The 22,382-nt window shown below is 49.6% G+C and overlaps 1 protein-coding gene across 1 annotated transcript; it reads left to right on the forward strand.

The window, feature by feature from the left end:
• Positions 1–11,452: 11,452 nt before the first annotated feature.
• RND1 (Rho family GTPase 1) lies at positions 11,453–18,951 on the forward strand. Its single transcript, XM_025930605.2, has 5 exons — positions 11,453–11,698; positions 12,474–12,561; positions 15,186–15,295; positions 16,160–16,294; positions 17,857–18,951. The coding sequence occupies exons 1-5, from the start codon at positions 11,579–11,581 to the stop codon at positions 18,100–18,102; spliced, it is 699 nt and encodes a 232-aa protein (XP_025786390.1). The 5' UTR covers positions 11,453–11,578; the 3' UTR covers positions 18,103–18,951.
• The last annotated feature ends 3,431 nt before the right edge of the window (positions 18,952–22,382 follow it).

Consider the following 22,382-nt stretch of genomic DNA (forward strand, 5'->3'; position numbering starts at 1 on the left):
TCCTGGCTGGCACCCCCTTTTTCTCACCCCCTAGCCCCCATTCTTGTCCCCAAAGAGGCCCCTAAAGCTTCACTTGTCTAGGCTGGAGGCAGCTCCTCTCCCCATTGTCTGGCCAGGATTTGGAAGCTCTGGTTTCCATAGCAACCCCTGGGCATTTAATTAAGGGAGGAGGCCTTCATCTCTTCTAGTCCAGGCAGTTCCAAATCTCTACCCGAAAAGGATACCCTGAGGGGGTGAGGAAGAAGCATTTTCCTTCAGTACAGCACAATTCTGGCTTCGGGGCTGAGCCCATTATAGCTTTCCCAGCCCGCCCCCTCCCACCTGCCAAGCCCATCCCCACCCCACACCAGAGCCGGCTGGGGAGACCTCTCAAACCAGTGAGGGCAAACCCCAGGTCCCAGGATAGCAGGGGTTTTGAGGGGTGGTAGGCACCCTCACGCATATACACTGACTGTTGCTTTGTTTACTGGGGTGGGTGAGACTTCCACACTGGCCCTGCTATCCAATTGCTTTACCGTGGAATGGGTTCTGGACTCCTTGAACTCCATGAAATGGAATGTCAAATGCTGTATATAAAAGTTCATTACAAGCGTTCTCTTGGGTACTGGGTACACAGTTTTCATCCGAGCCACAAAAGGGATCTGTGATCTCAAAACGGTCCCTAGCTCCTCTGCCATTTGCCAGCTGTGAGACCTTAGGCAAATTCCTTCACCTCCCTGGGCCTCCCAGTCCTCATCTGTAAAGGGGGATGATAATACTTCACAAGATTGTTGATGTCTGGTGAGAACTTAGTAAGGGGTGGTTGTGATCGTTTCTGTTACTATGAGAGAGGGTGAAATGGAAGATCCTGAAGCTTGTCCGCTCTACACTTACATCTTATAACACCACTCTGCCCTCTCAGTGGGAGGCATTCCCCCCCCCCCCCCATTCCCTCTCAGCCCCACCCAGGCTGCTGGAAAGTGCTCCCGGACTCTGATCGGAAGCTGGCAGCTTTCAAGAGCCTCGTCATGAGGTGGAATTTCCATGCTCTGGTCACTGAGATCCCAATTCCTGAAATTCCTGCCTCCGGTTTCTCAGCTGTGGCCTGTGACCACTTTTCCCCATTTCTGGTTAGGTTACTGTGTGTGTGTGTGTGTGTGTGTGTGTGTGTGTGTGTGTGTTTCCTTTTCGCAGTATTTTTAGACTTAGGAGAAAATAAACACAATTCACACACTAGCACCTTTCTGATTGTTTGGTTCCTCACAGACAGGAGGGTGGGGGCACTTCTTTCCCCTGTGACAGGTCTTCAGCTCTGCCCTCCCCATACATCCTTACCTTCTGTTGAAAATTCCCAGACTTACCCCACCCATCTTGCCCCACACTGCCTCTCCCATCCCTTTAGCGTCGATAAATGCAGATTGTAACACAATTCTGAACTGTACGTGTCTCTGGGTCTTTTATCCTTGTTATATTTTTATCTTGTTTCCCTCTTGGAAAATTCCCCCACTGTGGCATATTTTGTCCCTCTCTTCGGAAGAGGCAACTCTATCCAGGCAGCTCTTGGCTTGTTCCGTTGTGATAGCATCCAGATCCAAAGGAGGGACCGGGGAGTCCGAGGAACCGGGGACCCCACCACTTATGTTTCGGCTTCATCATCAATAAAGCAGTGTTTACCGACTGCAGCTGGGGAGAGATTTCGGTGCAATACTGCGATGAGGGGAGCCCTGAGCTCCGTGCCCAGCAGCAGCAAAGGCCTCAGTGCTGGAGCCGTTACTCCTCAGACCTGAGGGTCCCCCCCCCCCCCCCCCCGAGGACGCGGGGCTGTTTCACAGCCCTGTTTCCCTCAGTTTGGTTCACACAGCAGCCAGAGTCCTGGAGCAGGACTGGGCACTGCCAGTGTCAGGAGATGCAGGTGATCCCGGAGGCGGGGAGAGATGTGGGAAGGGCTGAGAATTAGCCCCAGGGCGGCAGAGAAAAGGACTTACTCAATCCGCAGAGAACCGGAAGAGGGAAGGATAGATTTCCTAAGAACGGCGTGTAGGGCTCTTGGTGGCACCTCTTTTCACTCTCCCTCAGGACAGAGCAAGTGTTGGGTCAGAGAGACTGAGGCTGGTCAGCAGAGGAATGTCCTAGCTGTGGATGAAGCCTCTGGCTCAGGAAATCCAAAGTCCTTGCTGAGGAAGCTGAGGCTCACAGAGGTCACGGCTGGTCCAAGGTCACGAGTTAGTGTGTGCCATGCCCCAGACGCAGCCCTCGGCCTCCTGAGTGCAGAGAGGCAAGGCTTTCAACTCACAAGCTGTGCCCCTGGAGGCCGGCAGCACCTTGGGGTTAGGGGGATGGCAGAATGAGTGGGGGCTCCCGGTTTGCTTAAGATTCACAGCCCCTAGGAAGGGCTGGAAAGAACTTGAGGTAAGACAAGTGATGTCTTGCGTTACTAAAGAAAGCTCAGTGAGAGGTTGAGGAACCCACCCAAGGTCACACCCCTAGTGATTACGAGGGTCAGGACTCAGACTCCGGCCAGCCATGTCTGCACTCTCAACTTTTGCTGCCTCTGGAAGTGTTGGAGTCAGGTTTTGAATCTGGCCTGGCTGCCTCCTGAGCCAAAATGCTAACGATGCTCTGTACCCTCAGAGGACTGAGGACTGAAGGGGACCATGCTGGTGCAACACAGCCTACAGAAAGCAGCCAACGTGGCTGTTTTCATTAGGTCTGGCTGCCCCCGGTTCTGCCTTTTCATTATTTGCTCCGCGCCTGGGTTTATACCCTTGGCTTTCACCAGCCTGGAAGCAAGGCCCCGTCCTCAGCGGTACACAGGATTGTGGGTAAACAGGTAACCACCTGACTCTGTCCTGCCTGCTGCTGGACTCTGGCTGTCTGGAGTGCATCCCCTGATGTGTCCTTGAAAACTGACTCTAGATACAGCCTAAAGGGCTCTCAGAGAGCAAGTCCAAGTTTGAATTTTGTAGATGACGACACTGGGGGGCTCAAAGGGAGAAAGAGTCTTGAGTAGGGTCATTCCTTCCTTTAGGTCCACAAACAGTTACTGACCCCCTTTTGTGCCCCTGCCACTGTTCTAGGCCCCGGGAAAACAGCAGGGAACCATACTCTGGTTCTGCCCCCACAGGGTCCACCTTAGCAGAGGGGAGGAGAAAGATAATCAACAACAAAATCAGGCAGCAAAAAACATAAACCAGAAAAATAGCACAGTGACAAATGCCAGAGAACATGAAAGAGAATGAGTGGGTGGCCACTGTAGCCTCAGTGACCTCTCTGGGTAGATGACACTAAATCTGACACGAAAGGTGCCAGCCGGGACAGTCAAGGAGAAGGGCATTCCTGCCAGAGGGAGAGCAGTGAAAGGCCCCGAATTTGCTCGCACTCACGGAAAGAAGATGCTTCGGGAAACTTTAACATCAATATAGACGTAAACGTGTCTGTGCACTGCCTATGTGTATATATAAGTAAATGTATATGTATATAAAGTGTGAGTGTGTATACATTTTAGCGTGTGATTCACATGTCATTTCTGACCGTGACTTGTGGACAGAAAGTTGGAAAGCTATTACTGAAGGAATCAAAACAAGTTCAGTGTGGCTGGAGCAGAGTGGGAGAGAGTAAGACCCGAGGAGATGAGGTCAGCCGGGGGCAAGAGCAGCCGGTCATGTGTGGCTCCAGACGCCGGGATGAGAACTGGGATTTTATTCAAAGTGGGCCTCACCCCCTCCGAAGACTTAAATGGAGGATGGACAGGATCTATATAGTTTCTTGGTTTTGTTTTTATTCTAGCCATCTATTTATTAAAAAAAATTTTTTTAAGCTTATTTATTTTTGAGAGAGAGACAGAGAGACACAGAGAGAGAGAGAGAGAGAGAGAGAGACAGAGACAGAGACAGAGACAGAGAAAGAGATAGGGAGGGGCAGAGAGAGAGGGAGAGAGAATCCCAAGCAGGCTCCACGCTGTCAGACCAGAGCTAGAGAGGACAGAGGAGGGTGGGGGAATTGCTACACGGTAGGAGGAGCCAGTGACTGCACTTGGGGGTAGGTCTGGCGGAGGGTCCACATCATTGTCCAGCTCACTCCCATGTTTCTGAGGTGTTTCCCTCCCTTCTCACCCCCCCCCCACTCTTAGCATGAGGCCTCCCTACTACTCACCCAGCAAGTGGCCATCTTGGTCCTGACCAAGCCCTGGTGGTGGCAGGGGAAGCCAGCTGTGGCCTCACCAGTCTCCCGACTCCAGTGCCCACTCCCTGTGTGGCTGCGCTGAACTTCCTCTGACTGCCTTCTGCTCTTCTGTTCCTCCAGCTTGGCCCGAACAGGACAGAACACGGGCTTCTTTCCCTGTTTCACCTCCCGCCCATTCCTCAGCCATTCCCGTACTTCCCTCCTAATTCTCAGTCCAGCTCACGTAGCTCTGGGTGTATATGTGTGCATGTGTCTTTTCTCCTCCTATGTATATCTTTTTTTTTTTAATATTTTATTTATTTTTGAGAGAGAGAGAGAGAGAGCTGGGGAGGGGCAGAGAGAGAGGGAGACACAGAATCTGAAGCAGGCTCCAGGCCCTGAGCGGTCAGCACAGAGCCCGATGTGAGGCTCAAACTCACGGAACCGTGAGTTCATGACCTGACCCGAAGTCGGTCACTTAACCGACTGAGCCACCCAGGCCCCTCCTCCTATGTACATCTTTACTCACACACACATAGGCGTGCATTCACTGGTTCTCTGTCCAGGCCTCCATCTCTCGCTTCCAAGCCATCTCATCCTGCCAGAACATTCCCTGTACTCTGGCCCCCTCTCAGCCTCCTGTTCTTGTTTTACATCATAGCTCAGTGCTACGTCCTCCAGGAGGTTTTCTTGGGAAATTCTCCTCTTTCCTCTTGTTTCTCATTCTAATCTCTCACCAGACTCATGAAGCAACACCCAGCTCCCAGGAAGAGGGGTGGAGAAGAGCACCAGCAGGAGAAAAGCCCTGGGAATGGGCCTGGCACTCACAGTGAGGCTTTGGTTTCCTCCTGGGGAACATAAACAATATCACAGAACACCAACATCAAGCCAGGCCACTCTGTGACCGTGAAGGAGTAAGAACAAGACTTCACTGCAGTCACATCTGAACGCAGACAAAAACAAGAACGTGTCCAAGCCACAAATATGACCAAACACCCCCTATCCCGGCTAGTGGGAGTGGCTGCTGTTTCTTCACCAATCACACTGTTCACCCATCTGCTTCCTCCTAACTCCTAACAAGATTTATGAAGTTTCCCAATCACAGAATTCCCCAGCTTTCTGACAACAGAGCAAACCCCCACTTCCTTGACCTCTCCCTAAATCAGCAAATGTAAGTCCAAATCCTAAGTCCTTTCTAATGTCCTTTTCCTGGATGCCCACCGTTCCATTCCATGGTGCTATGTTCTCCTTGTTGCAATGAATCCCTACCCCCAGTTTTGCTCAGCTGTCACTGTTGGTGGTCTTTGGCTGGAGGGCGTTGACAATCAAGGACAACATGCAGGTGTGCTTTATGTAATGTTTAAACTACAGACTACTATATTTGGGGTTGTAAGTGCATTTTATGATATTTTAGCACCAGATTTCCTTTCCTAATTATTCTCAAGGCAAAATGTCCCACCCCCGACACTGAATGACCCTTCCAGTGAATCGGGTTGATTCTTCAGTCCTTGGGCATGCTTACCATTTTCCTGCATCTGCATTCTTCCGTCACTAATCTTACATCACAATTGAAACCCTCTTCTATCACCTTCCAGGTCACATAACCAGATCTGATCCCTCCCTCCTCACCCCTCCTATTGCACTCAGTTTTAATGAGCTAGAGGGCTCTTGCCTTGTTTCACCTCAGAGCTGTAGGTTCTCTGAAGGCAAGCACTGAGTCTTAAAAACTTGGTTAGCACTCCAGGGGCTGCTCCAGCTAAGATGCCCCGTCAAAAGGTCAGGAGTTCCCAAGTGCTTGGGGCCAGAGATCCTTGAGATCATGAGAAACTGTGGCTTTAGACCAAGGAACGGGGTGCCTGAGTCCTGTTAAGGGATGGGGAGAAAGGGCCTCGTCCTACAGACTCCTTGGGGATGCCAGTGGCAGGTTCCTGGGAGCTCTTTGTAAGGATCCCTAGGGCAGAAAAAGACAGCCTGGATACCCTCTGGTAAGAATCAGAGTGAATTTGAATTTGCCATCACCCGGAACATCTTTGTGTATTATGTCACTGTCCCAGATAAGGAATTTATCAGAGTAATCAGAGCCAAAAAAAGATAAGACAGTCTTGAGCTTTGAACATGTGGTATACACACACACACACACACACACACACACACACACACACTATACAGGCTAGTGATTTTTATTTTTTATTTTATTAAAAGTTTGTCTGTTTGTTTGTTTGTTTATTTTGAGAGTGAGAGAGAAAAAATCCCAAGTAGGCTCTGTCAGTGCAGAGCCTGACACAGGGTTTGAACCCATGAGCAGTGAGATCATGACCTGAGCCAAAACCAAGAGTCAGACCCCAACTGATTGAGCCACCCAGACGCCCCATGGGCTAGTGGTTTTGAAACTGTGTCCCCTGTAGTTTGTTCCTTAGAAGTACCCCAGGAGGGGAGGTACTTGACTGAGCCCCATTCCAAGTCCCTTGTTCTTTTTTTTTTTTTTTTTAATAATGTTTATTTGTGTGAGAGAGACAGAGACAGAGCACAAGCAGGGGAGGGGCAGAGAGGGAAACACAATCTGAAGCTGGCTCCAGGCTCCGAGCTGCCAGCACAGAGCCTGATGTGGGCCTTGAACCCACAAACTGTGAGATCATGACCTGAACCGAAGCCGGACGCTTAACCTACTGAGCCACCCAGGCCCCGCTCCAAGTCCCTCATTCTGATTCAACCAGAGCAGTTTGGTTTTTCATCTTTTTTTGCGTTTGGGATTCCAGATAAGATTTAATTTGTAAAGAAGCTTACTACATGCAAACAACACCATGGAGATGCAATCAGCAAAATCGAAAATATGGAAGACAGTATAGAATACACAACTTGGTTTCTTCAACAAATAAACTTCAAGAAAAAAAAGGGAGGTAGAACCTATGAAATGAAAGACATTTAAGAGCCATATCAACCAAGTCCAACATGTGGACCTTGGTTTACATTAAATCAATGTATTACATAGTTGGGAAAATATTAACACTGACTGGATATTTGATGATATTAAGGAGCTATTTAGTTATTTTTAGTTGTGATAATGATATTATGGTTATGTTAACAAACTCCTGGGGCACCTCGCTGGCTTGTCAGTGAAGCATGCAACTCTTGATCTTGGGGTTGTGGATTCAAGCCCCATGTTGGGTATAGAGATTCCTTTAAATACAATCTTAAAAATTCTTTAAATATTTTATTTATTTTTGAGAGAGAGAGAGAGAGAAAGTGAGCATGAGCAGGGGAGGGGCAGAGAGAGAGAGGGAGACACAGAATCTGAAACAGGCTTCAGGCTCCAAGCTGTCAGCACAGAGACCGTCATGGGGCTCGATCCCATGAACTGTGAGATCATGATCTGAGCTGAAGTCAGATGCTTAATGGACTAAGCCACCCAGGTGCCCCCAAACAAAATCTTTAAAAACAAAAACCAAACTCCTTTTAGAGATGAGTACTGAAAAAATCTATGGATTAAATGATATGATGTCGGGGCACCTGGGTGGCTCAGTCGGTTGAGCGTCCGACTTTGGCTCACATCATGATCTCACATTTCGTGGGTTCGAGCCCCACATCAGGCTCTGTGCTGACCACTTGCTCAGGGCCTGGAGCCTGCTTCATATTCTGTGTCTCCTTCTCTCTCTGCCCCTCCCCTGCTCACGATTTGTCTCACTCTGTTTCTCAAAAATAAATAAATGTAAAAAAAAATTTTTTTAAATGACATGATATCATGTGTTTGGAAATCATCCAGTACAGAAGTTGTAGTGGGAGAAGTGGGTGGAGGGCATAGATAAATAAGATTATGTTGATAATTATTGAAGTTTAGTGACAGATCATAGGGGCTTGTTGTATTATTCTTTCTCCCTTTTTACAGGTTTGAATATTTCCACACTCACAAAAAAGCTTTAAAACAAGTCAAAGGAGACTACATAAATAAGATTTGGAATTATAACCTTATTTTTTAAAGTCACAGATGTATCAAGATATAATTCAAACACCATACAAGTCACCAATTTAAACCGTATAATTCAGTGGTTTTTAGTATATTCGCAGAATTGTACAACTATCACCCAATCAAATTCAATTTAGAAGCTTTTCATCACCCCCAATCACCACCTCGTATCAACTCCTGTCACCTCCCATCACCACCTGGTATCACTCATCACCCCCCATCAGCCCCTTAATCACCCCCCATCACCACCTCATATCACCCCCTATCATCCCCATCACCCCCATCACTACTTCATATCAGCCCCAATCACCATGTCACCCCCCTGTCACCATCTCATATCACCCTCAATCACCTCCTCATATTATCCCCATCACCCCCATCACCCCTCATGTCACCTCCCCATCACCCCCATCACCACCTCATATCAACGCCCACAATCCCCAATCTCCTCCTCCACGTATTACCCCCCATTATCCCCATCACCACCTTGTATCCATTAGCAGTCACTCCCCATTCCCCCAATCCTGACAGCCCCAGGCAGCTGCTCACCTATTTTCTGTTTCTTTGGTCCATCTATTCTGGACATTTCACACAAATGGAATCAGACAATACGCGGTCTTTTGCACCTGGCTTCTTCCACGTTAGGATAAGGTTTTCAAGTATAGCCTTGTTTTAAAATTTTCTGGTCTTGATAGGAAAGAACCACCTTGTAAGTTTATTACTCTGGCTATGGATTTTTACATGAAGACACTCGGAAGAGGTTTAAACAAACTTAGGGGAAGGAATCTAACTGCTGGAAAGAAAGAAAGAAAGAAAGAAAGAAAGAAAGAAAGAAAGAAAGAAAGAAAGAAAGAAAGAAAGAAAGAAAGAAAAAGAAAAAGAAAGATGAAGGAAGGAAGGAAGGAAAGGAAGGAAGAAGGAAGGAAGGAAGGAAGGAAGGAAAGAAGGAAGGAAGGAAGGAAGGAGACTAAAGACCCTTTCTCCAGTCCAAATCACTCACATTACATTTAAAGAAACAGGGGCCCAGAGAGGAAGTGACTTACGCAAATGTCCTAACAGCTTGTTAAGGGCAGAGCAGGGTCCAAAACCCAGACCTGCTGAACTTTGGCTCCATCCTCTGTTCATGTTGCCACGCTGCCTTCTGACCTAACACACACACACACACACACACACACACACACGCACACACACACACACACACACGTCACTTTTCCCACCACAGCTCATAACCAAGTGACCCACAAAATATCTTCATACACATCTTGAGAATCCACCACAATGGCGGCTGCTTGGTCTCACAGCTCAGGCTTTCCGCTGCCCTACCCTGACATGCAGTCAGTCACCCAGGGAAGAATCAGTGTTAGCGCCAGCTCCCGGAGTTTCTCTTGCAGAGGAGCTCGAGAATAGCAATCTTGTTAGAAGCCAGAGAAAGCTGTTTGCATGGCAGGAACAGTTTTTACTTACACTGAATGGCTCTTTGGAGTGGCTGGTGGAGAGGGTATATAGCGGGGAGGCTGGTAGAGAACATGGAGAGAGAGGGCTAAAGCCTTTGGGACTACCATTGGAGGGAACCAAGTTAAGGGTTAAGAGGATGTATAGGAACCCCACGGAGGCCTCCAGAGCTGAGTCCAGATGAGCCTGATGGTGGGAAGAGGAGGAAAAGGTCAGGTTGAGGGAAAGGACTCCAGGTTGAGGCAGTCTGGGATCTTACAGCTGTTCCTGGAACTCTCCCAAATCATACTTATGAGCAGTTCAGAGAAGCTGTCAGGTGGCCGAAAAGGGCGAGAAGAGGACACACTCTACAGACGGATTATCTGAGGGCTGAGCATGAGGTCTCAGGGAAAAAATTCCAGAGTGACTGGGAGAGGAGGCTATGGTGGCACCTAGGTAACTCTTACTACTCTGGAGATTCCTTTAGGTGATCCTTGGCCCCTGGAAGGGGGAGCCCTAAGAGATGGGTAGAGGACAGTGCAGGCCTTAGCCCCAGAGCCCTCAGACAAATAATTTGGGCCTGGATGGCACAGGATTTGATGAGGGGCACACTGGGTAGGCTGCCTTCTCAAAATACCATCCATCCCCTGTCTATAGTGAGCACTGGGGATTTCACTCTTAGAAATCTGTCGCTTTGGGTCTGGGAAGTGTTTTTAAACATCCTTTAGAACAGGGAAAATAATCCTGGGTCGGGCACCAATGAAGGTAAAGCTCAGACAGAACAAGATCCAGGCATGCTCCAGAGGTGCTCAGCTTGACAAGGGTAAGAGACCTAAAGATAAACTCTGGGGTGCTCTCATTTTTGCCCAAGATCAGCTTTGCTCCAAACCCTGATCCCCAGAAGGCCTTCTTTAGGCCATCTTGGTTCCTGAATGATCAGTGGGCAGTTTGAGCTGTGCATACCCCATGGTCCTGTCTAGCGAGGGGCAGGGCCCAGAGGCAGTCATTAGCTCATCACAACCTTGGGTTGCCCTCCAGCCTGCTGATCCAAAGTCCCAGGCCCAGTCTTCCAGTCTGAACTTTAACCAGGTGACACACAGCATGTCGGCATTAGTAAGTGTCAACCTAGAACTGGACCTGTGCCTGATTCATCCAGGAAGCTGAACCCAGGCGGCAGAACAAACACCCTTAAGCAGCTCCTGCCTGGCATGGGGTGAGAGGTTATCTGGCCCAACAGACAGAGACTTTGTTTGCTTTAGTCTCCTCCTCTTTCTCATCCCCACTTGCCAGGCTCCCTCATTCCTTTCTCTCTGTCCATCTCTGGGTCAGGAACTGTGTGGTTTTTTTCCAGATGATGCAAGAAGACCTATCTATCTATCTATCTATCTATCTATCTATCTATCTATTTGAAGGTGATTCTAGACTTGGGCATTGAAAGGGGTACAGCAGGAGCTGATAAAGAAGTATAGCAGGAGCCTCTGGGAGAGGAAGCCAGAAGTGGTTTGGACGGGGATTAGAGGGAACAAAGAGGTCAGAGATCTGGGGGACCACCGTTCCACCCCCTATCCCGGGTGCCACCTGTCTATAGTTGGGGCAGATCCTGCTTTTCTCTTGGGACAATGCCAGCCTGACCTCATTTTCTGCCTTCATGGCCAGTTTGCTTTTGACACTAATTGATGGACACTCAAGACCATTAATTTTGCTTCACGTCCCCTCCCCCTTCCTAATACAAATGCAAACAGCGTGGGAATCCCCTTGCAGAGGAAGCAACGGTGCAGCTTTAAGGGAAAGGGAAGGGAAGAAGAGGGCACTGACTCAGATTTCCCCACCATTGGCTGCTGGAGGGGATCCCACCTCAGGGATTGGCCTTGACAGAGCCCGCCTCCTCTTGCGATTGGCCCAGCCTGGGAAATATAAGGTGGCTGTGCCGGCCTCGTTTCCATTCGGAGAGAGGCGAGGAAGCCGGCCGAGTTTTTGTGCTGAGAGGCCCCTGGCGCAACCCTCTCCTCTCTGAATCGGAGTCCAAGTCCCGCGGAGGCTACGGTCATGAAGGAGAGACGGCCCCCCCAGCCAGTCGTGGCCAGATGTAAGCTGGTTCTGGTGGGGGATGTGCAGTGCGGGAAGACAGCGATGTTACAGGTGTTAGCGAAGGACTGCTATCCCGAGGTGAGCTGCCCGCCTGCTGGCCAGCGTTTCTCCTTGCCGGCCTGTCTTCCCCGCGGCCAGGCTCCCACCTGCCCGGGGGAGCTAGCCGCCCGCCGCTTACGCCACCCCAGCCTGCCCCATCTTCAGGCGCCCGGCCGGAGGACCGCGCTGTCTTAGCTTCCCCTGAGACCTGTTCCAATTCTGCCGCCGCGCTGGCTGGCCCCTCCTCACCTCTTCACCCACAGGCCCCGATCAGATGCCTTCCTACCTCCCTTCGACCTGGAGTCGGCTCGCTCGGGAGAGGGAACTGGAGGCATTTCAGAGTCTGGGGTTTCTCCTTGACGTAATACCTGCTGGTCTCCTCATCCCATCCTCAAAGGTTCTGCGAGCATGTCCGCAGGCGGGCTTCGGTTGCCCTGCTGGTCCGAGGGGCTTGTGGGAGAAGATACAGAGCTCGAATTGGCTTGTGTCTCTAAAATTGGGAGACAGACAAGTCTGGAGCTGTGAGAAATCTGTGTGTCTGCCTCCCTGACCATGTGGGATATGGGGGGCTTGTCCCTGGCTGGAAGTCATTCAGCTTTCTTTCTTCCATGGAGCAAAGTGCCTGTGCCTCTAGGCTCCTCTCCTTCCTGTCCCATGTGGTCCCTCCTGCCCCAGGTATCCCCCCTCCCTGCCCCTTATCCCCTGCCACTTTAGTGTCTCACTAGGGTGAGTGGCTTCTTGTGTAGCCAGCACTGATCAGAGGCTTATGAGGGTAGGGGCACCCAGGGTGTGACTGGTTCCTCTCTTTTCACAGACATATGTGCCCACCGTGTTTGAGAATTACACAGCCTGCTTGGAGACAGAGGAACAGAGGGTGGAGCTCAGTCTCTGGGACACCTCAGGTAAGACTGCCAACCCTAAATGCCCCCTTCCCACCTCCACTGGTCTGCTACAGCTGCTCTCTTAGGAAATTGTTTCCCTCTTTGGTGGGGAGAAGGAGTATGTATGATACTGGCCAGGAAACTGACAGAAGGGGACCTGAAGATTGCTTGGTTGGCTGGTCCAGGGGTGCAGAGTGGATGAGCCCCAGAAGCCACTTCTCTGGGTCTAGCTCCTTCCTTCAGAGGGCCGGGATGGCGAGATGAATGAACCTTGACTACACCTGGGGGGCTGTCAGATAGGGCTTCTCCATTTCCACTCCCTGTTCTCTACCCCTACCCCCCACCGACCCCCCCCCCCCCCCACCAACTGCCTTTACTGCCCCAGAGCAAAGCCAAATGAGAGACAGGAGTCAGTGCTGCTGGAGGCAGTGGTGGTTGAGGCCGGGAGACAAGCCTGCTTTGGGGGAATATTGCTCCTGACTCAGTTTTCTCTCCTGCATTCCATCTTGGGTCACTGCTGTCCGCCTGCCGCAGCTCCGTTCCACTTGTCATACTGCTGCGGCTCAGGGATGAAGTGATGCATCATCGATGTTTTGGAGGGTGGGGGAGATGGCTTTAATATGGGGCACAGTCAGGTTGTAGATAGTGGCAGGGAGGAGGGGTGGCTGTGACAGTCCCCCCCACCCCCGCCCCCATACTGGGCTGAGGTAGAAGATGCCCCGTCTTTCTGGAATATAGAAAACAATATTTTTCCAGCCTCCCAACCCTAACCCCTCGGTGCTAGGCTGTCCTTTACTTTGATTCTGATCCCTGCTCATTATCTCCTTTACCCCAATTCTTTTTTAATAGACTGGGCTCAGAGTCCTAATTAAGGACTAAAAGCCAGGAATAACAGAAAGAAAAGAAAATCCACTCTCTAAAAATGGATATTCAGGCTGAGTTTAAAGAGGAACTGTGTAAGCCACTAGGGCTTTCCTGTTACATATAATAAATATGCCATCCTACTCCTCAAAGAGCTGTTGTTCCCATGATCCAGTTTTGAGGTCTGAAAAGATTGGGGGTAGGGGACGGATAAACAGAAAATGAGATCTCCTCATGCCTCCCCCCCCCTCCCCAAAACAGAGCAAGACAAAAATTCCTCCACCTGGTATGCCTTCCTCCGTTGCAGCACCAGGGGTTGGGAGGCAGGGTTCTGGTTATCGTGGACTGTGCTATGCTGGCTGGATCCGACTAGAATGCAGCTTGGCTATGTGATATATGGGATTTTGTCTGCTGTCCCCTGTCCACCTCTCAGTCTTCACAGAATCTCACTGCGGCTCATCTCTTTTTACTACCACTGCCCCCAAATGCCCCCCCCCCGGTGGAATGCAGCTCTTGAATCCCAGTCCGGATAATGGAAAGTCAGCAAAGTGGTGTCAGTTCCCTGTGTCGCATGCCCACCCTCCAATTTCAGAAAGGATGCAGGCTATCAGTCATCCTCAAACTCCTTTTTTCAAATTAGGTGCCCACAAAGAAGGAGGAAGCGGTAGGGGTGTGTGGGATGGGCCCTCCCAACCGAGGGGCCAGGGTCCAGGGTCGAACCTGTTCCCATTACTCACTTGCTGGTTTTAGGGGAGGGGGGTTGCCTGGAGCCAGAATGGAGGCCTCCTCCCCTCCCCTCCCCCTTCCCCACTGCTGCAGTGCTCCCTTTGCTCAGTCCTGCGGTGCTAAGACCCCACCTCAGACCGGGGATGGGGGCAGATTGCTGAAGGGCCACAGTTATTGCAACTCCTCTCTACTCTTTTTTTTTTTTTTTTAAACGACCAACCCCCTACCCCAGCTTGGATTCCCCCCAGTTTCCATGGCGATTGTGGTGCAGGGAGAGGGGCTGCTTGCTATTCTGAGCACGGATTGTCTGAGTTCCAAATCTGCTACTGTTCCTTCCCCAGGGTGGAGGGGGGCAGGCTGAGCCCCTAGCATTCTCCCATACTGGACCACCTGGGTCTGCATTGCCTGCTGCCCTCCCAGTGAAGGACCCTTCCTCGAGCCTCGAAATCCCTAGCCTTTGGTGCTACTATCTTTGAAACTGCCTCCCTGAGATCTTGGGGGATAGGGGCTGCAGCTTTTTGCAGGGAGGAGTAGAGCACTGAATTCGTGATATTCTTCCTCTCCTGCCAGCCTCCTAGAGTTCTGACCCCATGGCAAAGAAGCAGGGCAGCCAGTTATGTAACAGGCAGGTTTGTTTTTCCTTTGGGGAGACCCTGGAGCAGAAGCTAGGAGCAGACGTAGGGCAGCAGGCAGACTCTAAAAAAGAGACCTTACACAAGCCCTGGTCTCTGCAGGGGTGGGAGTATCCTCCTCTGGGATTCAGAAAAATGGTAGACCTTAAATTAAGCGCCCTGTAGGAGATCCAAATTCTATTCTACCCACCCCTCCTCCCTTTTATTTCCCCCTTTCCCCTTTTCAGGGCTAAGGAGATGATTTTTTTTTTGTACTGCTTTCTGGCAGGTGGTCAGGTCCCAAGCTTCCAGGCTGTAGCATGTTCCCCTGGGAGATGGGTGGGGCCAACTAACCTAAGGGCCAAGAATGGTATTCCCGGGTCTCTCTGGGCCTAGGCCCGTAGGGAAGGGGGAATGTCACCATCAGCTCTTTCTCCTCCATACCAGGATCTCCCTACTATGACAACGTCCGTCCACTCTGCTATAGCGACTCAGATGCAGTATTACTATGCTTTGATATCAGCCGACCGGAGACAGTGGATAGTGCACTCAAGAAGGTAAGTCTGGATAACTGTGCAATCTCTAACTCAGCTTGAGAACAAGAAAGAATCTTGGGGACCTCGTTGTCCAATCCCCTCTTCTGGAGCAGGAAGAAACTGAGGCCAGGGAAGGAAGAGATTTTCCCGAAACCATAACCATTTGCTACAGCTCTGGGACTGGAACCCAGATCTCTCCCCACTCTGCCTCCTGGCTTTGCCATATCCTATACTGCTCTGCCAAGGGCCCAGCAAGGGAGGGTGGTATTAAAGACTCAGGAGGTAAAGGACTGAGAGTCAGAACCTTTCAGTGATAGGGTTTGAGGGTTGGAGGTGGGGTCTTTTGGAGGCAGCGTCTGTAGACCTTGATCCCAGGCCCAGTGGGACTGGGCAAGACAGGCAGGTGTGGGCAGAAATGCTGGTAGGAAACACCTGGTTTGGGTGGCAGAGTCTGCCCATACCGAAGCGTCTCAGAATACCCTGTGGGACTACTTCCCAGGATACTTTGGGATTATTTCCTTTCCTTGGGAAGAGACTGGTTGGTTTCCTCCCGATCCCTCCCGGCTTTCTGGTCTCGTGAAGCTCTTTGACTGGGTTGAGGGGCCAGATCCAGGCCCCAGATGCTTGGCAGAAAGTGGGAGGAGATTCTGCCCCTGTGAACCGGGCTGCTGAATGAGGGGACAGGCTCTCAGGTCAGCACTCCTGTGGCCCCAAAGGCCTCACAGGAAGATGATGTAATTAGTGCATTGGTGATGCTGTGACTCAGGGAGGGCTGGGCTGCCGATAAGCTGGATGGTGTGTGTGATGTTGCCAACTGGGTTTCTGCAGGTTAGCCACTGACTCTTCCTTCCTCCTTCCCCCTTCCCTTCTTACATGGCTCTTCAGTGGAGGACAGAAATCCTGGACTATTGTCCTAGCACCCGCGTTTTGCTTATTGGCTGCAAGACAGACCTGCGAACGGACCTGAGCACACTGATGGAGCTGTCCCACCAGAAACAGGCACCTATTTCCTACGAGCAGGTGTGTGTGTGTGTGTGTGTGTGTGTGTGTGTCTATGCGCACGCATGTGCGTGCGTGTGTGCACACACGCATGTGTTAAAGGTGGGGTGGAGAAAGCTATAGGCGAAGGACTTGAAATATGGCCCTTGCTCAAACTCTCCCTACGGCAAGGGAGATTGGTATCCTGGGGGGCCATCTGTAATCAGCAAATCAGTCACCTAAATAGAGGTGGCAGGTAACTACTTACCCCGGTTTATGCTATAGGTTGGCAGATGAGTCATTCCTGTGTGTGCTAGTATTTCTCAGATTTTTTTTTTGTTGACCATCTACATTAGAGTCACTAGAGGTGCCTGTTAGAATTCCTGACTCCATACCTATACAGTCACTCTGGGAGAAAGATACAGAAACTGTGTTTTGGGAGCACCTGCCTGGCTCGGTCAGTGGAGCATTAGACTCTTTTTTTTTTTAATTTTTTTTTTTTGTATTTTATTTATTTTTGATAGAGGGAGACAGAGCACAAGTGGGGGAGGGGCAGAGGAAAAAGGAGACACAGAATCCGAAGCAGGTGCCAGGCTCCGAGCTGTCAGCACAGAGCCCGACACGGGGCTCGAACTCACAAACTGCGAGATCATGACCTGAGCTGAAGTCGGCCGCTTAACCGACTGAGCCACCCAGGCACCCCAGCACGCGACTCTTGATCTCAAGGTTGTGGGTTCAAGCCTCATGTTGGGTGTAGAGATTACTTAAAAAAAGAAATCTTAAAAAAGAAGAAATTGCGTTTTTAATGATATTCCTGGATATTTTCTTTTCTAAGTTTATTTTATTTATTTTGAGAGAGAGAGAGAGAGAGAGAGAGAGGAGGGTAGGGACAGAGGGAGAGAGAGAGAGAGAGAGAGAGAGAGAGAGAGAGAGAGAATCGCAAGCAGGCTCTGCACAGAGCCCGAAACAGGGCTTGATCTCACGAGCCATGAAATCATGACCTGAGCAAAGATCAAGAGTCGGAGACTTAACTGACTGAGCCGCCCAGTCGCCCCTGGATAATTTCTTTTGCACATGGGAGCACAGGACCATTTCTTTCAAACCAGTGGTTCACATTAGAATCATCTGGGGAGCTCTTAAAAATATCAATGCCGGGGCGCGTGGGTGGCTCAGTCGGTTAAGCGGCCGACTTCGGCTCAGGTCATGATCTCGCGGTCCGTGAGTTCGAGCCCCGCGTCGGGCTCTGTGCTGACAGCTCAGAGCCTGGAGCCTGTTTCAGGTTCTGTGTCTCCCTCTCTCTGACCCTCCCCTGTTCATGCTCTGTCTCTCCCTGTCTCAAAAATAAATAAAACGTTAAAAAATATATGTATATTTAAAAAAATATATCAATGCCTAGGTGCTACGGCAAGATTTACTTGGTCCGGTATCCATATGGTTTTAAAAGTGTTACAGGTACCTGTGGAAAATAATCAGCAGAGAGTGGTGATGGGAGACTGGCTGTTGGGTCCCATCCGGAGTAGCCCTGGGGAGTACCACTAAGCACAGAAGGCAGGGTTTCAGAGCCATTTTGGACGATTGCATTCATGACCTCACCCCCTCTGCAGGGCTGTGCAATAGCCAAGCAGCTGGGTGCAGAAATCTACCTGGAAGGCTCGGCTTTTACCTCAGAAAAGAGTATCCACAGCATCTTCCGGACAGCATCCATGGTGTGTCTGAACAAGCCCAGCCCAGTGCCCCCCAAGAGCCCTGTCCGAAGCCTCTCCAAGCGACTGCTTCACCTCCCCAGTCGTTCCGAACTCATCTCTTCTACCTTCAAGAAGGAAAAGGCCAAAAGCTGTTCCATTATGTGAAGTGGGGGTTGGAGAGGGGAGGCAACCTCCCACTTCCTCCCTTGGGTTGCAGAGGCACGGGGAGAGGGAGGACGGGACAATTTAGGACACTGGACACGAGTTTTTCAGACAGCCACGGTGAGGGCTTGGAAGGAGACAGGAATGGGACTAGGAAAGAGCCAGGCCCGGCTTGAGGACCTGACACTGAGAAAGAACCATCACACCCCAAGCCAGGCACAAGGTTGTGGTGGGGGCGGCTGCCCCAGTGTCCCCCGCTCCAGAGGAAGGAAAGGTGTGGGGGTGTGGGGGGCATGCTGGCCTCATGAGCTTGGGGGCCTATAGGAGCCTCACCTTCAGCATCATGCCTCTTCCACAGCGCTTCCATGCGGGCCAGGGGATGGGAGGGGTCCCTGAGCCCTTCCCGTCCCCTCTGAGGAGGCCGCAGAGGAGTGGAGCGGGGAAGCCAAGAGGCAGCTCCCTTGGGAGCTGAGCCCAGGTGCTTCATAACTGAAATGAGAAGGGCAAGAGCTGGTCAGAGCCAATGAGAAGGAAACCTCATCTTTGCATAGCCCATGCCTCATGGAGAGGTGACATCATACATTCATATGCTTCTCACCTAAGTCCCCAGGGTCCAAGGGAGAAGCCCCAGACCCCCTTCTCTTGCAGTGTGGGGGTGGTGGTGCTGCAGGGGGCAGGGCTGGGTGGGGGTCACCAGACTTTTTCTGCCCTTAGGGCAGTACAGCTGGCATTTGTTTTATAGACTCTTGTCTTTGGAATTGGGGGGAGGGGGGAGTGTTTCAATCTGTTATATGTTCTGTGTTTAAAGAAGAAAACCTATTTATTAATGAAAAATATAACACATATAAAGAAGCTGGCTCCGTTTTCTTTGTTTCTTTCTCTGTTCCCCTTTGTTTGGTCTTTGATACTGAGGAAGGAGCTATCCTGCGGCCCTTTCTGTGGGTTGCAGAGTGACTGGCTCTGCTGTTCCCTGGCATTTCCAACAAGGATCTCCCTTACCCCCAAAGCACTACCTGACCCAAACCTTACCCAAGTCCACTAAGCTTATGAAGATCTCCTTAGCCCTAGGGCAGGGTTTCTCCACCTTGGAACTAATGACACTTTTTTTTTTTTTTAATGTTTATTTTGAGAGAGAGAGAGAGCAGGGAAGTGCAGAGAGAGGGAGAGAGAATTCCAACCTCCATACCATTAGTGCAGAGCCCGATGCAGGGCTCGAACCCACAAACTGTGAGTTCATGACCTGAGCTGAAACCAAGAGTCAGACGTTTAACTGACTGAGCCACCCAGGCACCCTAGAACTAATGACATTTAAATTTTTTTTTAACATTTATTCATTTTTGAGAGACAGGGCATGAGCGGGGGAGGGGAGAGAGAGAGAGAGAGAGAGAGAGAGAGAGAGAGAATTAAAACAGTCTCCAGGCTCTGAGCTGTCAGCACAGGGCCTGATGCAGGGCTCGAACCCCCGAATCGTGAGATCACGACCTGAGCTGAAGTCAGATGCTCAACTGACAGCCACCCAGGCGCCCTGGAACTAATGACATTTTAGACTAGATAATACTTTGATGCTGGGGCCTGTCTCATTCATCGAAGGATGTTTAGCAGCATCCCTGGCCTCTACCTGCTAGAAGGTAGAGGTAAGTGGCCCTTGAGGCAAAATCACTCCTGGTTGAGAATCATTGCCCTAGAAAGGCTAGAGAACAAAGACAAGGTTCGGTGAAATCATCAGTAGAGGATCCAAGCTGCTGAGATTCCAGCCCCTGCAGAAGGTGGGACAGACTGGAGCCCAGTTGAGGGGAGGTTCCTGGGGTTGTGGTCTCCTAGTTCAAGGAGAGGTAACGTCTTCTGCTTTCTTCACCTCCCGGTTCCATTTGCCTGTTGATGACAGCTCAGGAGCCTTAACATCCCTCTCAGACACGTTTTTCCAAGTTTCATAGTGTGCTGGAAATAAAAAAGTAACTATGTATTGAGCACTTACTATGTACTCAGGACTGTGCTGAGAGCTTACCTGCATTATCACATTTAACCTCATAAATGATAATAGCTAACATTTGTTAAATGTTTACTATGGGTCAGGGGCACTTATGAGATCTTTCTTTTTTTTTTTTTTTTAAATTTTTTTAATGTTTATTTATTTTTGAGGGCGGGGAGGGGCAGAGAGTGGGAGACACAGAAACCGAAGCAGGCTCCAAGCTCTGAGCCAAAGTCAGTCGCTTAACCGACTTAGCCACCCAGGCACCCACTTATGAGTTCTTTCTATGTTACTTATTCCTGTGACAACCCTATGGGATATTATCTACCTATTTTACAGACAAGGAAACTGAGTTCAGAGAAGTTAGTTAACGTGCCCAAGGTCACACAGCTAGAAAGCGATAGAATCTGGAAACAAATCCAGGTAGCCAGACTCCAGAACATGCACTTTTTTTTTTTTTAAAACTGCTATCCTATCCTTTGAGGCAAGAAATATCATGATCCCTATTTTGTAAATGAGGAAATAGAAAAGTCAGAGTGTTATATAACTTGCACAAGACCATACGGCTAGTACGTAATGGAGTCAGTATTCAAACTGGGTCTCAATGTCAACTATAATCCCATGGGCTCCTTATTGCTAGCCATGTTGTACCTAAATAGGAGACTCTACCTGTGGTCCTTACTACAACGTAGTCGCTCTGTCTCTATCTCCAAAGATACATGTTTGAAAGAACTAGCAAGGCAGGACAAAGCATATGAGCATCCTTTAAGCAAATGTCTTTTTTTTTTAATGTTTATTTATTTATTTTGAGAGAGAGAGAGAGGGAGAGAGAGAATCCCAAGCAGGTTCTGCGCTGTCAATACAGAGCCCAACGTGGGGCTCGATCTTATGAAATGTGAGATCACGACCTGTGACGAAATGAAGACTCCAGACACTTAACCAACTGAGCCACCCAGGCACCCCTAAGTGCAATGTCTTACATGTGTCATGAGAAAGTTGTGCACAAGCACTAGGGGAACTCTGGCACTATGAACTTGAACAAACTTCATCATCTTTCTGGGTCTCAATTTACTCGTCTTTAAAGAAGAGCAGTAGCCTAGAAATTAGGGGAAGACCATGGATTCTGAAGTTAAATGAACCTGGAGTTGAATGCTGGCTTCATTCTTTTAACTGTGTTGCCATTGAAGGCATAATTAATCAGTAAAATGATGGTAATACCCGCCTCATACTGCTATGAGAAATAAGTAAAATAAGTAATATAAGTTAAGTGACCAGCACAGAGTTGGGCACTCTATTGAATATTCTCAGTAAACACTAGTAGCTGCTGCTCTTAAAGTCTACACCTTTGGTCTGTTAGTTTAAGTTCCATTCTGTGAGTGGAGAGCCCTCCAGTGTTCACTGCATGCATTACATCTACTAGATCTCAGACCTCCTTTCCCTTCCGATCTTTCTTTAGGGTAAAAGTGGTTAAGTGCAAGGCTGCAGAGTTCTAAGAGCAGAAACGCTTTTCTTCCGGGGTTACTTTGGGCCATTGTGGGTGATGTTCAGGGTTTTAGAATTGTTTGAGTCTATCCTGAGGCTCTGTTTGAAGAGAACTGAACATACATTCAGAGGGAAAAGCCAGACCTACAGCCACGTGGTACTGAAACCAAAAGGCTGATGATGGGAAAGTGGGAAGGAAGAGGACATTAGACACTGATACCTATCTAAACCGTCCTCTATAGAAGTGGCAAGGTTTGGGGTTTCTTTTGGGGGTGGGGGAAAAGTGGGGCTGGTGAATTAAGAACCACAAGAGCAAAGAGAAACGAAGTAAACATACAATTTGGGGTAAAGAAAACTCTGTGGATCTGAGTCAGGGCGGGGGTGGGGGCGCTAGGTGGAAGAAAGAAGCAAAAATATGAAGCTAGCCCCGCTGGCCAGATTCTAAAGGGAAAGAAAAGGAGGAAGCCAGGGTCCTATTAAGAATGTTGAGAAAACAGATGCCACAGCCCAGGCAATACTATCCTTCCGGGAGGGCTCTGTAATCCAAGTATGGACTCATTTTGAGTTGCCACAACAACTGGGTATTGTGCTGCCCGGACAAGGTTGCTAAAATGTCCTTCTAAATTCCGGATAGTCCCACACAATGAATCGTCCTACCCTCAATCTGAAATACTAGGCTACTCCTGTAACTTAACCTTTAGTTTGTCTACCTGTAAAATGGGGCTAATCTATCTCACAGATTTTTATTTTATTTTTTTTGTAAAAACGCTTTTCCACAAACGGTCCAGTATTTGTTACTGCAGTTGCTTGTGATAATTAAGCGCTATTGATA

The sequence above is a fragment of the Puma concolor genome, chromosome B4, assembly GCF_028749965.1.
Source record: "Puma concolor isolate L17-30 chromosome B4, mPumCon1.1.hap2, whole genome shotgun sequence".
In the NCBI taxonomy this organism is placed as follows: Eukaryota; Metazoa; Chordata; class Mammalia; order Carnivora; family Felidae; genus Puma; species Puma concolor.